The 15,344-nt window shown below is 44.0% G+C and overlaps 1 protein-coding gene across 3 annotated transcripts in view; it reads left to right on the top strand.

The window, feature by feature from the left end:
- Positions 1 to 15,344, top strand: part of Cap2 (cyclase associated actin cytoskeleton regulatory protein 2) — a 142,150-nt gene that overhangs the window by 54,114 nt on the left and 72,692 nt on the right. For all 3 annotated transcript variants that reach the window (XM_034510850.2, XM_034510851.2, XM_076939092.1), the window contains one exon: positions 2,618 to 2,695. In XM_034510850.2, the coding sequence (XP_034366741.1) occupies positions 2,618 to 2,695 (78 nt within the window). The remainder of the gene's footprint in view (positions 1 to 2,617; positions 2,696 to 15,344) is intronic.

Raw genomic sequence — 15,344 nt, 5'->3', positions numbered from 1 at the left:
GAACTCAGTGCCAAAGCCATGAGAAGGAAAGAAAAGGCAGAGCTGAGTTAAAGAAATCAAGAAATAAAAGACTGTGAGTGTGGAGATAGGATTGTGCTAGAAAGAGTATGCGTGTGAGAGTCGCTGAAACTGTATCTATTGTCAATAGAAGCAAAACTATTTATATAATCCCAGTGATCTCAGATCACAGATCAGTAATTAAAAGACAAAGAGAATCCAGAAGCTATAGAGACACTGAAGTATAATCCCTGAGGACTATTGTCAGAGTCCCTGGATACAGAGGCTCACCCATGGAAGAGAAGACTTGCTGTATACTGTAAGGAACCTTCTAGAAAAGAAAAAGGAGCAAATCTATCCTGAGAAATGTAATATAAGAAATTCAAAATGCAAACAGTTAAGCTGTTAAACCCCAACGATGAAGTAAGTCACTCTTCAAACCAGAATAAGCGAGTTTCCTTCAAGGAAAAAAATCACCCAGCTCAGCTCAAATCCAGAGCAATGCTCTCAGAAAATGGGGCTTGGAGACAGCCCAGGTGGTAAAGACTACCTGGTATTTTTGTAAAACATGAATCTTTGAAACATCTTGCATTTTTAAAAAGAAAAGAAAAAAATGGTCTAAGGCGAAGGAGATGGTTCAGTAGTAAAGTGCCTGCCCTGCAAGCATCAGGACCTGGGTTTGGATCCCCAGAAACCACTTAAAAAGCTAGACATGGCAGCTCATGCCTGCACCCTAGCCTTGTTGGGAGCAAAGTGCACACAAGAAGCTGAGAAGAAAGTCCTTGAAGATAATTGGCTAGCCAGCCTCCCTGAATTGTGTGCACCAGGTTCAGTGAGAGATCCTGTCTTAAAAGGTAAAGCTAGATACCGATTGAGGAAGGCATCCACCATTGACCTCGAGCCTTCACCCACACATGCACAGATGCACATGAGGACCAAATGCACACATACACACCACACGCATACGCACACACACAAACACCACACATCAGCTAGCTGTTTTAACTTCCTAAAACAGTGCTGTGGCTTTTCTTAAACCAGAAATAATACACTAAGTAGCTAAGGTTAATTATAGATGGTATAGATATGTTAAAATATTTTTGCTATTCTTAATTAAAATTGTTTAATTATGAATAGAGGATGGGGGGAAAGACTGTATGTTCTAGGACATTCCCACTTACAGAAGACCTTTTTGTTGGTGACTGGGGATGGGTCCCCATGGGAACTCATTCTTACCAGGTCCCGAAGGTACTGAAAACTCTTCCAAATCCATCTTCATGGTCACCTACAATGACTGGCTTCATGCAGATGACTTAAGATTGCATCTCTTCCACTAAAACATGTGAAACAGATTTGGGGCACACTTAGAAAAGAAACAGAGGGAAGAAATGGTTTGAAAACTTTAATGACCAAACCTTTGGGCAGGGGGCCGGCATTTTACCCTGAAAATTACTTGCTATGTAGACCAGGCTAGCCTCAAACTCAGAGAGATCCACTTGTCTCTGCCCTATGAGTGCTGGGATTAGAAGTGTGTATTCCTATGCCCACCTGTAAGTCAAGCCTTTTAAACAGCTTGAGATACAATTCATATATCCAATATTCATATTTTTAGAGAGTAGGATTCTGTGGGTTTTAATATAGTCAGTAAGATGTGAAACTCTTCAACTCAGTCTGATTGGAGAACAACCTCTGTGTGTGTGTGTGTGTGTGTGAGAGAGAGAGAGAGAGAGAGAGAGAGAGAGAGAGAGAGAGAGAGAGAGAGAGCTCAAGATTATTTGAAAGCATGTGGCTGGGTATTCATATGAATGCAGGTGCCTATGGAGACCAGAAACCAATTTCAGGTATGGTTTCCTGGAGCCATCCACCTTGTTTTTTGAGACAAGATTTCTCACTGGCCTGGAGTTCACCAAGTAGACTAGACAGGCTGGTGAACTTTGGAGATCTGCCTGTCTCTGCCTCCCCACCTCTGGGATTTCAAGTACACCCTCCCATGCCCAGCTTTTTCACACAGGTTCTGAGTGCTTGACTCTGGTCCTCCTGATTACACAGAAAGCTCTTTACCTACTGAGCCACCCCACCCCACTCCACCCCAGCTCTCGCTGCAAAACATTTCTTTAACCCCAAAAGAAAACCCTCTGTGGTCCATCAGCAATTTCCTCCAGCTCCTCCTCCCCTCAGCCCCTCCCACCCATCATTCTACTTTCTGTCTCTATAGATCTGCCTATTCTGGGCATTTCTCATAAGTGAGATCACACCAGCTTGCTCTTTTGTAACTGGCTCTGGTCACTCAGCATAATGTTTTTGAAGCCTTGCCTGTGTCACAGCCTGTGACAGCACTTTGTTTTTAAAGGTGCACAATGAACCATCTCCTGGCTAAGTAGTTTTTTTTTTTAAATATCCCTTAATCGGTTGATGGACAGTTGATTGTTTCCACATTTTGTCTACTATGGATAATGTCGAAGTGATTAGGCATTTACAAGTTCCCCTGTGAGCATATGATCCTATGCTTCATGGTTGGCATCCCACTGCTGAGGTGGGATGGATGGATGAGTGATACATTTGATACTTGTTTCAAACAGAGCCCAAACATTGAAACTGCTGCCTTCTTTTCTGTCCGCAGGCGGAAATGGTACACAGTGCTTTCCAGGCCGAGCGTGCTTTTCTTCTCATGGTCTCTCAGTACCAACAACCCCAGGAGGTAAGAGGGTATCAGAATAAAAGGGGCTGCCTAGAGTGGGCACAGTGAGACATCAAATAGAAAGCAGAAGAGCCCTGTCCTAGAAACATCTAGACATGTGGCAATACCACCTCTCATCTAGAGCACAGTGTGGCATTTCTTCCATCTTGATACCCTTGGCGACAAATATAATATATATACTGACAAGTGTGTGTGTGTGTGTGTGTGTGTGTGTGTGTGTGTGTGTGAACATACATGCATGTCATGTACACACGAACATATGCATGTGTGTATGTATCACACCTGTTTGAATGACAAAAGGCCCTTGTAATGTATCTTATTATCGATATGTTAATGATTTGACAATGGACACCATCACTTTAAAGGTAAATTTACACATGTCATCTGCGTCTCAATCTTTCCTATTTTCATGATAAAGAAAATGCTTGCACTGACTTTTTAGTTCCAACTTCGTGTTGATTTATTACCAAACTGGTAACAGTTCCAAGAAGCTTCTTGGCGAGGGAGCGGGACTTTGTCCTCCCCTGCTTCCCAATGCTAGGATTTTGTCAGATTTGAACTTGTGAAGATCTCCTGCCACCTGGAAATTCTGTAATTACTTACTTTTCTTGTTGCTGTCACCAAATACCTGGCAGAGGCAACTTAAGGAAGATAGGATTGATTTGGGCTCACAGTCTGAAGGACAGCACGCCGTGGCAGGGAAGGCCTGGTGTAGGAGCATGGGGCAGGTGGTCATGTGGATCACGATGGAAAAAAGAAGCGGATGCGGCTGCCCACTTAGCATTCTCCTTTGTTCCTTTTTCATTCTCTCTGGGAAACCAGCCCATAGGACAGCATTGCCCACATTCTGTGTCTTGCTCCTCAGTTAAATCTCTCTAGAAACACTCTCACACCTAGAGATGTGTCACCTAGGTAATTCCAAGTGTGATTAAGTTGACCTTGAAGATGAACGAACCATCATCCCAAGTAACAGTGTGTGGGTCGTACCCCAAGGAGTTCCTACTCAATTAGTCCAAGGAATGGCCTTGGCCTCGTGTAGTAGGGCCCCACGGGTGACTCTAACTTGTCACTAGAGCTCTAAACCCCTCCTGAGACAGACATGTCTCTTCCTTCTGTGTAAAAGAAGAAACCACCACAAAACCTGGGTGAGTCTGAACTCATGGAAATATTCCAATCTTTCCTCCTCGGCCTCCTCAGCCCTAGCCTTGCAAAAGAAAAACAAAACCAGGCAACGACAGTCTGATGCCTTATGGACTCTTACCTTAGCCTGCTTTCTTTGACTGAAGTGGGGAAAGAGGTTTCCATTGAGTCCGAGGTGGAGGAAGAACTGACTTTTCTGCCCAGTGCTGTACTCTGTGGATGCTCTACGCCTAGAACAAGAATCTTGTCCATTGGCCTTGCTACTTCTCACAGAAGTAAGGCGCAGAGGGATGGGGCTCGAGTGTGGCTCAGTGGTAGAGCTTATATTCAGCATGCGTGAAGCCCCAGAATCCCTCTCTAGCACAGGAAAAGAGGGAGCAAGAGATATGTCCATATGAACTGAAGCACCGGGGTTTTGGCACTCCAAGACGATCCGTGTTCAAGGATACTGGCTTAGTGTATTGGGTATGGTGTCTACACTTTCCCCTTCCTGTTCTGTTGCTTTCTTTGATGGATTTAAGGGAGACAGGCAAGGAAATGTCCCATGAGCTTTGAACTCCTGGTACAGTGATGCTCAACAGGATTCACAGGTAAAATAAAAGCTGGTTTTTTGTTTGTTTGGTTGGCTGGTTGGTTTTTGGTACCCGCCTCTCTGTCAGACTCTTTCTTCTACTCCCTTTTCCTCTTAACCCAATGCACTATTCCAGAACTTCATCTGACAGAAAGGCAGATCGAGGAGGTCACCATCACAGCAGGGAAAGCAGTGTGTAGCCAGGTGTTGCTCTTCCCAGCGTGTGTGGTCTACAAAAGGCACCATAAAAAGTATTACCGCCGTGAAAATGGCACAGGAGCTGTGTCCTATCTGTCCTTCTGCGTCGTGATTTCGTCCTTGTTCCAAGAGGGAGAGAATACTGCTGTCATTTCCCCTCTTGCCGACATCCAGCAGAGCTTCTCAAAGCTTTGGTGCACATGCGATTCCCCTAAAGGGTTGTTAGGTCACAGCTGGGCCACATTTACAGAGTTTTCAGGTCACTAAGTCTGGAGTGTTTACCAGGAACCCACAGTTCTAAAGTGTCCCAAATTAATGCTGGAGCTGACTTGTGGTGTGTAGCGCGCTCTGCCCGTTATGCCTCAAGCCCAAATTCATTTCAGAGCCTTTAGCGTGTCACTTTCAGCTGCTTTTAATCACCCAGAGAACTTGCTGGTAGATTAAATAAATAAATAAATAAAGACATAAAAGGAAGTAGACATAACTACTCCTAAAGTATGGAGATTTTTATTGTAGATCTAAGGGAGACAGCAGGCAGAGTGAAGAATCCAGGCTGAACATAGCCAGCAGAGTAAACTGGACTGCCAGAGAAGAGATGGGGGTGGGGGAAGCAAGAGAGCAGCCTCCTACCAAGAGGGTTCACCCGGGGCCATGAGGTCAAGAAACCAGCAAGGCCAAACTGGCTGGATACTAGCTAGAAGGAAGGGAAGTGGAAGCCCAAACCCTAGGAGAGAGACGTTTAGTGTAGTGGGTGGGATTAGAAGTGCTCGGAGTAGCCACAGGCACTGAAGGATGCTGGGAGAGCTGGGAGAAGCCACAGGTACTGAGGGATGCTGGGAGAGCTGGGAGGAGCCACGGGTGCTGAAGGATGCTGGGAGAGCTGGACAAGGTTCGATTTGATAAATTAATAGGCACCTCAGGCATTAGTCCTGGGTTTCTAAGACCTAATGGTGGAATAGACTATCTGGTTCATACGGTTCTGGTGTGGGTCATAAGTCTATGACTGGTCCGCAGTGGTACAGTGGTGCAGCACTACTGGTCTGTTCCTACGTTTTGAGCAGCAAGACTCAAGCCCTTGCTGCCAGAGGTCCCCAAAAGCAGGCTTGGGAGTGAAATACCAAACTCCTTTACGGCAACAGTTACATTGTTAGGTTATCTAAGTCTTAGGGGGGGTCTGCTTCTTATGAACCCTAGGTAACTATGACAAGTTGTGTATGAGCACACACGTGTTGGTTGGCCAAAGGCCAACTTGATGTGTGGTTCCTCCCGAGCCGTCGAGCCTGTCCTGTTCTTTTAAGATACAGTTTCTCATTAGCTTAGGGTTCAGCAATTCATCCAGGCTGGCTAGCCAGTGATTCTCGGGGTTCTGACTGTCTCTGCCTCCCACATCACCACACCTGAGTTATCTTGCTTTGTTTTTATTCATTTTTAAACACGGGTCCCAGAGATCAAACTTGGCTCCTTGTATGCACAGCAAGCATTTCATCTACTGAGTGGTGTCCCCAGGCCAGAAATTACTTTTTTAATTTGAGGTTTGGACATGAAAGGGGAATGTATTTTAGGACAGGAAAAGCTTTCCAAGAGTGTGTTCTGATTCTGCTAATAAAAGTGACCACCGCACAAAGCAAAGCTGAGTGACCATGTGAGAGACTCACTTGAGACTCTGAGCAGGAAACTAAGTTTACCTTCCCTGGGACACCTTGCCCACAATCTCTAACCTTTGGAAAGTGTTACAGTATTTTGTATGTGGTGTTGGACACAGAAACTGGAGCCTTGTACATGCTGGGTAAGTGTTCTGCAAAGTTAGCAACATCCCCCAGACAAGCCTCTGAGCTTGTGGGAATTTTTCCTGCAGCAGTAAGAACAAAATTCAGGCTGGTTTGATTTCCTTCATTCCAGACTCTAAAGCAGGCTTTTACACAGACCAAAATGTGCCTCATTGTTCCTCCGCCAACCCCCTCTATTCATACTGGAATAAGCAGGAGAGTGGGCTCTTCCAGAGCCCTGATTGACAAGATGACGCTCAATTTGCAGTTTCTTTTCTCATTTTGGAAATGTGTTAACAGCTGTCTCACATTCTCTGATCTTAAAGTTTTCTGTTTTCAACCGTGGCCCACAGAAAATAAAGCATTACTTCACTATTGTCTTAGTTAGGGTTTCTGTTGCTGAAAGGAAACCCCATGAAACAAGCTAGTTGGGGAGGAAAGGGTTTATTTGGATTTCACTTCCATTTTGCCATTTATCATCTAAGGAAGTCAGGACAGGAAATCAAACTGGGAAGGAACCTGGAGGCAGGAGCTCATGCAAAGATCGTGGAGGGATGCTGCTTACTGGCTTGTTCCCCATGGCTTGTTCAGCCTGTTTTCTTATAGAACCCAGGTCCACCAGCCCAGGGGTGGCATCACCCAAATTGGACCCTCCTGCATCAATCACAGATTAAGAAAATGCCTTACAACTGGATGTTATGGAGGTATTTCTCAACTGAGGTTTCCTCCTTTCTAGCTTGTGTCAAGTAGAAATAAGACTGGCAGGCACAACTATCCAGCTTCAGAAAACACTAGTGATTCTTCCTGTGTGCACAGCGTTCTGATCATTTTCTCCTAGTTCATCCTATTGGCTCTGAGCTTGCATTGCTGTTGTTTTGTTTCCAAGACTGACCCTGAACCACTGAATCAATTTCAGGATGACCCCTTTAAAACTCAAAAGCATCTGTCCGGTTGATCTACCTGTGACAGAAAACTCGCTGCACGACACTTGTAAAGCACCTCGTGCTTTTCTTGTTTTCCTTGTTATAATTTGTAAAAAACATATCTTTGTACAAAAGAAAGGCCTGGCCTGTATAGTGTCATAAGCCAGAAACTTGTGTGAAAATTCATGTAAAAAGTATCCCTCCAACTGATGGAAGGGATTTTTGCAGGGAAATTTTCTAGGAAGCCCTCACATTGGAACACTTAACTCTTCCTTCATTCTTATAACAGGATATGTCTACAGACGTTATGTTACTTCTGTTATTTTTCATAAACCTGGAAAAACAATCGGAAATGAAACAGGTGTTTCAGGGCAGGCTGCAGGATCTAAACATGGTCCTTGGTATCATCTGCTCTGTGACTTTGTTTTCTGCTACGATAACAAAATACATGAGAAAGGAACTTTTTAAAGAGACAAGATTTATTTAGCTCATAGGCTGGAAGTTCAAACAGTATGGCACTGCTAATGTCACATCATGGCAGATGACATCATGGTGACAGCATGCTTGAAAGGGAGAGGTGACAAGGTTAGTCAATGTGCCAGAGACCAAGAGACACCATGATATCTCCTATATAAGCTCTGTGTGTATGTCTGTACACATACATACATGTGTGTGTGTGTTTGATCACACATGGCATGTGTGTTTGTGTGTGTGTTTGAGTGCAAATACCTGTGTGTGTTTGAGTACACATGCATGTGTGTATGTGTGTGTGTTTGAATGCACATACCTGTGTGTGTGTTTGAGTACACACCCATGTGTGTATGTGTGTGTGTTTGAGTACATGTACATGTGTGTATGTGTGTGTGTTTGAATACATGTGCATGTGTGTATGTGTGTGTGAGTACACGTGCATGTGTGTATGTATATATGTTTGAGTGTGTGTGTGTGTGTGTGTGTGTGTGTGTGTGTGTGTGTGTGTGTGTGTTTGAGTACACATGGCATGTGGATGCCCATGTGGAAGCCAGAGGTCAATCTCAGGTGTTATTCTTCAGGTGCTGTCAACCTTTTGGGTTTTTATTTGTCTGGTTTTTGAGACAGGATCTCTCACTGGCCTAGAACTCACCAACAGGCTAGGCTGGGTGGCCAGTGAGTCCCAAAGGTCTACCTGCCTCCAACTCTTCAGAGCTGGGATTATAAGGCACATGCCACTAGTGTCTTCTTACATAGGCTTTGGAGATAAAGTTCAGGTCTTCATGCAAGCACTTTAACAGCCTTCTAACAGTCATCTTGCAAGAATTAGCCCGGATCCCCTGAGAACTGCCTTAATCCCCTCTGAAGATCGATTCCCAGGTGACCCAATTACTTCCCTCTGCTCACTGAGTATGAAACTCCCAACACATGAACTCTTGGGGGCCACATTCAAATTGTATCCAAATCATACCACCACACAAAGTCCTTCACACACATTCTCTCTCTCTCTCTCTCTCTCTCTCTCTCTCTCTCTCTCTCTCTCTCTCTGTCTCTCTGTCTCTCTGTCTCTCTCTCTTTGTCTCTCTCTCTTTCTCTCTCTCTCTTCACATAAGATACACTGCACAAACATGTATAGTTTTCTGTCCAAATATAACTGGAGATGATGGTTAGTTGAATAGGAGGAAGTGATACTTTTTGTTTGGGGCCTTGAAACATCTCTTTTCACCTGGGATAGATAAGAAATGTGATTTTTAATGACCTCTAACATGAGTGACCACAAAGTTTCAGCCTGAGCTAATAATGCGGTGGACCATTGCCACTGGTGCCCTGGAAGGGTGCCGCCCCTAAGGACTGATTTATTACAGGAATGGGTGGGAAGGACTTGAACATGGAGAGCATAGCCACTGTGGGTGAGTGCCATACACCCCTACTGCACATGCTTCCCCCAGCAGTTCTTGAATTCGTGTGCTGTGAAAAGCTGACAATAATGGAGTGTATGGGGGTGGATTAATGTGCATGGATAAATAGAGTGAAAACTAAAATTTCCAGCTTCACAAAAGTTGATTCCTGGTCACTGAATGCCCAGCCAGCTTTACATCTCTATGGTGAACACTGTATCATACATTCGGCTCAAAAAACTAGAGATGTATGCTTTGGACCATGATTTGGGAGCTTCTAGTCCAAGATTGGTTGGCCTCATTGATGTGGGCCTGAAGTGGGGGTACCGAATGGGAGTGTGTGTTGAGCAAGCCACCCATATCCTGAATTGGGAATCTAAGAGAAAGAAGGTTCCACAGGCTCTCTCAAGGACATGTTCCCGATGATCTAAGGGCTTCTCCTAAATCCCCAGCACCTAAAGGTCCATGGCACTACCCAATATTGCCATCCTAGGCACGGAGCTTTTCCTAAGAACCTTTGGAGTACACAGTCTATAGGCAAACTGTAGGTCTACCTTTTAGATTTTTACTCTACCAAGAAGATTCCTCCAGGCCAGGAATGGCACACCTTCAATCCCAGTACTCAGGAGGCAGAGGCAAGCAGATCTCTGAGTCAGAGGCCGACACAATCTACATAGAGTTCCAGGCCAACCAAGGGCTACATAGTGAGTCCCTGTCGAAGACAGAGAGGCAGGGAGAGATGAGAAGGGAAGTCAAGCCCTTGGACTTTGTCTCTCCTTGCCTTTATCTGAACTTCTACTCATTGCCAACACTGAGGACTGAATGTAGGCCTCACACATGCTCAGCAAACACTCTACCGGCGAGCGAGCTTCATCCCCATCCCTTGGGCTTCAGTGTTAAACTGAAATAGTGCCATCGTCTGCATAGGCCAGGGATTTATGATTGCTGCTTTCCATTTCATTGCAAGCACAGGCTGAAAACTGAGAAAAGAAAGGAGGCTCAGAGCCGCCTCTGCTCAGCTCACCTTTCATAAGGATCCGCCAATGCCTGGAGCACTCTTCTAATTTGTTAATATTCACCCATTTTAAGCAGAGCAACAGAGCCTTGCAGGCAGTAGCCTTGGGACTTCAGCTGATTATCTGGGTTCATGAGAGGTGCAGATCTCCAGGAAGAGTAAATATGCCGGGATTAAACAGATTTAATAACAAAGGATGTGTTTTCCCTCATTTAAACATTATACAGTATATGTGTGCATGTATATATGTATTGAAATATCATATTTTACCCCAAATGAGGTATAATTTTTATGTTATTATCTATCAATTAAGGAAATGAGTGTGTGTGTGTGTGTGTGTGTGTCTGTGTGTGTTTGTGTGTGTGTGTGTCTGTGTGTCTGTGTGTCTGTGTGTCTGTGTGTGTTTATACCTGGGTGTACATTTTCTTAATACAGTTTCATAGAAGCCAGAGTAATTCTGAGTTTGCTATGTAGTCAAAATTTGCCTTGAACTCTTAATTCTCCTGCTTCCATTTCTCTAGTGCTGGGTGTCCCAAATAATACCAATCCCAGCTTGAAATCTGTAAGAGTATTCAAGAGCAGAAACTTTGGACTTGGACCACCCTGACTTGAATTCCAGGTCTTGTACATATTAGCGCCACTAATTCAAATATGAGGATAATAAACTGTCTCATGTCTTCAACTGTAAGAATCTTCTGTCTTTTTCTAAGTAACTACTGGAGAATTAACTAGGTTAAATCCACCAGATGTTTCCACTGAGCCACTGTAGCCAAACCAACTTGTCAAGTGGCCCACCTGGGGTATGGCAAATCAAAGCTTCTAAGCCATGTTTTCTCATCTTTGAACTATGAGTAATAATCCCTAGGGTCATGAGGATTAGACGAGAAAAAGCAGGAAAGGGTCAGGTGACTTAGAGTCCAGGGTTAGTTGGTACAGTCCAACCGTTTCAGCAAGAAGTCACCATATCTCAACAGCTTACCAGAGTAACCCTTTCCTTCTCAGAGAAGGTCTACTCTGGTGTTTATTATGGCTCATTCTTTGGTCATTCAAGGAGTAGGCGTCTTCTCTCTTGAGTCCTCCACCATTGTTAGATGCTCAGCTTTGACTTAGTCGAGACAATGTGGGATTACTTCCTCGAGCATTTTAATGCACTGGAAGCATCTTAGGTTGCCTTCATTTAGACTCTGGCTATTTCTAGTTGCAAAAGAAAGTTAGAAAATTTAATCTACTAGCATGTATAGAAGGAAGAATGAACAACTTTTCCGAGCATCTAAGACTACCAGAGTAGACCTCTTTCTACCTGGCTATAGAGAAGTCTGTCTCAGAGAACATGTGTTGTTTTTCCAGACTTTTAAGAGAGAGTTTTTTAGACTAAAACTCCATTTTCCCAGCCATCCAGAGACAGAAAAATAAAAAGACTTTGCTATTAGTTGCTTTTGTCATTTCTATAACAAAATACCTAACAGAAGCAACTTAAAGGCAGACTGAAGGATTTGTTTGGCTCCCAGTCTGAGAGTGCAGTCCATCATGGTGGGGGTGGGGGTTGGGGGGAAATGGATGTCGACAGGAATGTGGGATGGGATGTTGCTACCCATATCAAGGCTGGGTCTCCCCTTCTCAGTTAAATCTTTCAGTACCTTCACCTATACTCCCAACGTGGCAGCTCCTAGGTGACTCCAAATCCAGATGACAATGGCAGTTAACCATCACAACTTTAAAAAATCCAACAGTTGAATGAATTTTTTGTTGCATTTGCATATGAATAGAGCTGTATCTATACAAATGGTGTCTAGCTTCTTTCACCTAGTGTAGTTGAGTCCAGCCTCATTCTCCTGTGGTTCACCAGGGCCATAAGAAGTCACATTATTGCCCAATATTTTATAATGCCAAAGTAGTCATGTGGCTTTGATCTCAGAGCATGTCTGGGGTAAATTACTTGGTGTTAGTGGCAGGTCTGGAAATTGTAAGGGAAAAGCAAATGACTGAACAAGGCCAAACTCCAAAGTGTTTCTTAAGTCCATGCCCAGAAAACGTCATGACATAGCTGCTAAGTCTTCTTGAAGGATTTAGCCATGATTAGTTTCATTAAGTTCTGCTGTCAGGGCCCATGTGACAGAAAACACCATGCAATAAATAAAATTAGGATTTTTCTTTCTTTTCTTTCTTTCTTTTTTTTTTTTTTTTTTTTTTTTTTTGTGGCAGCAGCGGCAAAGGAGGGATGTTGGGGGCAGGGGATTGTCTCAGTGATCATGCTAAGCAGACTATCCATCCCTCAACACTGTGATTACAGGTACACAACACCATGCTTGACAGCTTCTTGAGTGCTGGGGGGGTCTGAGACCAGCTACCCTTGTGTGTGTGTTCAGCAGGCACTTAACCAAATGAGCTATCTGCCAGCTCATATTTTAATGGATTTTTAAATACATAACTTTTACATTTAAAAAAAAAACTATAAAAGAAATTTTAAAAAAAAATGTAAACCCTGCCTGTGTCTTATCAGTGCTATCATGCCCAATTGCATCTTTGTTTCCTAGTGTGCTCTGGATGGACCATTCTGAGAAGTGGCACCTCAGAATCTAACCAGTGGCTCCTTTTTAAATTGGCACCAGATGCTCATTTCATAAAGACATTCCCTTTGTGACCAACTCAAAGGCACCCAAGGGCAATAATGCATGCTTTAATTTCTGTAGAAACATGCACACTAACGCTAAATGAAATATATATGCGACAGGTCAAAATCTGTCTTCCTGATGGAAGGCTGGATAGTGTTTGGTTTGGGTTTAGTTTGAAGCAGTGTCTTACTGTGTATTCTCAGCTGCCCTAGTACTCACTGTACACACCAGCTTGACTTCTAAGTCATGGCAATTCTCCTGCCTCAGCCTCCCCAGTGCTGAGATTACAGGCTATGCTTGGCTTTAGCGGCTTGGGTTTTGTAGCCAGCAGCCTTATGGGTAGGGTTCTATGTTGTAGACAGAGAAATAAGCGAAAGGAAGCCTTTGCTTTTCGTATTGGGTTTTGCTGCACAAGGCACAAAAATGACCTTGACAGTTGCACCCCAGCTAGTGATTGAAGGTTGCCGCCCTCATTGGCTAGAGATGTGGGCTAATGAAGAATAAAACACCCTAGAAGGAAAAGAGAGATGTCGGTTGTGTGATATCATCCGGGTCTGCTGGAGTTGACAGCCTGAAGCTAAGCAGGCAGGACTGAATCCCAACAGGAAAGCTAATCGCTGGCTTATCAGGATGCGTAGAGGAGGCTGATCCAAAAGGAGAGCGGTGCTGACAGCCTTTGCCCAGACTGTTTGCTTTAGCAGCATAGAGCAGAGATGAGCTGGAAGCTCTGGCTGGGGCTGGTAGCTTTATAGCTATTTGGAAGCTCAGGGCTGCGGAGGCAAAAAGGATTTGCTAAGATCCTGTCCCCACTGAACTGTCACTCAGGGTGGCTTTGTTGTTGTTGTTTTCAATCTGATAAGGCACATTAGCTCATGTCTCTTTGTGTAAGACCTGAATCAGATAATGAACGGCTGTCCAAAGGAAGTGAGGTGATTAGCACGGACTGCGGAGCTGGGAGATTATCTGAGGGGTGAAGGTTCATGGAGAAATAGGTTTTCCTTTGTTTCAACTATCTCACTCCAAGTTTGTTAGAATTTCAGGAGCGTTGGTGACAAATGCCACATAAAGGATAAAACCGAGTTTACTTGACTAAGTCGGTTTCATTATCCTTTTTTGCTTCGTGTCAAGATCACTTTAAATTCTTTATAAAATAATTATCGGCTATTTATCATTCTTTACTGAAAAAAACGAAATGGCCTCTTGCCGGCCGTCGTAAATCTGACATAAAGAAGCTGGAAGGGTTACAGGATCACTCTCTTAAGATCTGAATCAAAAAAAAATCAAATTTAAAAAGAAGTTGCTGACTCATTCACCCAATCTTCGCTGCCTTGGAAGAGCCTGCTGGGGGGAAGAGCCTGCTGGGGGGCCTTTTCTTCAGATCTGCTTCTTGGCTCCTGCTTCAGCAAGCCATAACTGAAGTGGTCCTTTCTGGACAGAGAGCTTCCATCTTCTTACAACGCTGTGTATGTGAACCTTGCCAGCGAGGAGAAGGCAGTTCCAGCTGGCATTCCGATCTGGATCTGCTGTCATAAATTAGCTAGCCAGGGCACAGTCCGTTACTTTTTATGGTCATGTTCTATATTTGTATGTGCTGGGGGGATGGATCCCATGACCAAACCACCATTTGATATTGGTGCTTGCGTATACCATCCAGGGAGGGTCTCACCAGATTTTTCACGGTGCCATGCTTTTTGAGTGTCTCGTCAGCTCTCAATTGAAAAGGCAGCTTCTCTGAGTACTCGAGTTAAAAAAAAATCATCCTGAATAAACTTTATATAATTGTCTTCAGAATGAGACAAACTGCTGTACATGCGGCTCATTGAGATGCACTGTGCCTTCCAGAGATACGTTCTGAACAGGAGCTCTAATCTACAGTGCCAGGGGGATGAAGACCAAAATTCCTTTTACACGTTTTTTAACTTATTTCCTGACTTGGATGCTAGAGGATCCTCATACTGGGAGAGGGAGAGAGAGGGAGAGAGAGAGAGAGAGAGAGAGAGAGAGAGAGAGAATATTAATTAGTTCTTTCCCTTTCTGTTCTGCATGGCTCTTCCCCCAGCATAGCTTTATATTTAGTTTCTGGTGGCAAACACCTTGAGAACATCCCCCAGCTTTGACATTTATTCCCTTTTGTAAACAATAAAAGAAAAATGTTTTTGTCAGATCTTGTGAATTAACTGCGGTAGGAGTCGCGCCTCCATATCTGGAATCACTTCTGAGATAGATGCGCCTGTAAGCAGTTCCTCTCCACCTCTGCAAGTCTCTGTTCAGACTCCAGCCCTCTTTAATCTTCAACCCAGCGAATTTCTTCTCTGAGCTTTTTTTTTTTTTTTTTTTTAAAAACAAACCAGCCATTGGATGCCTGCTCTGTCAGAGTCAGTGCCCTTGGCACTTGGACATCATTTATTATTTCATTTGTGCGATTATTGTCCTCTGTGAGAAAGGGATGTTGGTGGTGTGGTTTTCATGGTCCATGCAGTTCTGTGTTTTAAACTGGTGAGATAGGTTAGCAAGGAGAGGCACTTGCTGCAAAGCCTAATGACCTGAGTTCGATCC

The sequence above is a fragment of the Arvicanthis niloticus genome, chromosome 8 (assembly GCF_011762505.2).
Source record: "Arvicanthis niloticus isolate mArvNil1 chromosome 8, mArvNil1.pat.X, whole genome shotgun sequence".
Lineage (NCBI taxonomy): Eukaryota > Metazoa > Chordata > Mammalia > Rodentia > Muridae > Arvicanthis > Arvicanthis niloticus.
The sequence above is the reverse complement of the archived record's forward strand: the minus strand, read 5'-3'. Positions and strand labels throughout refer to the sequence as shown.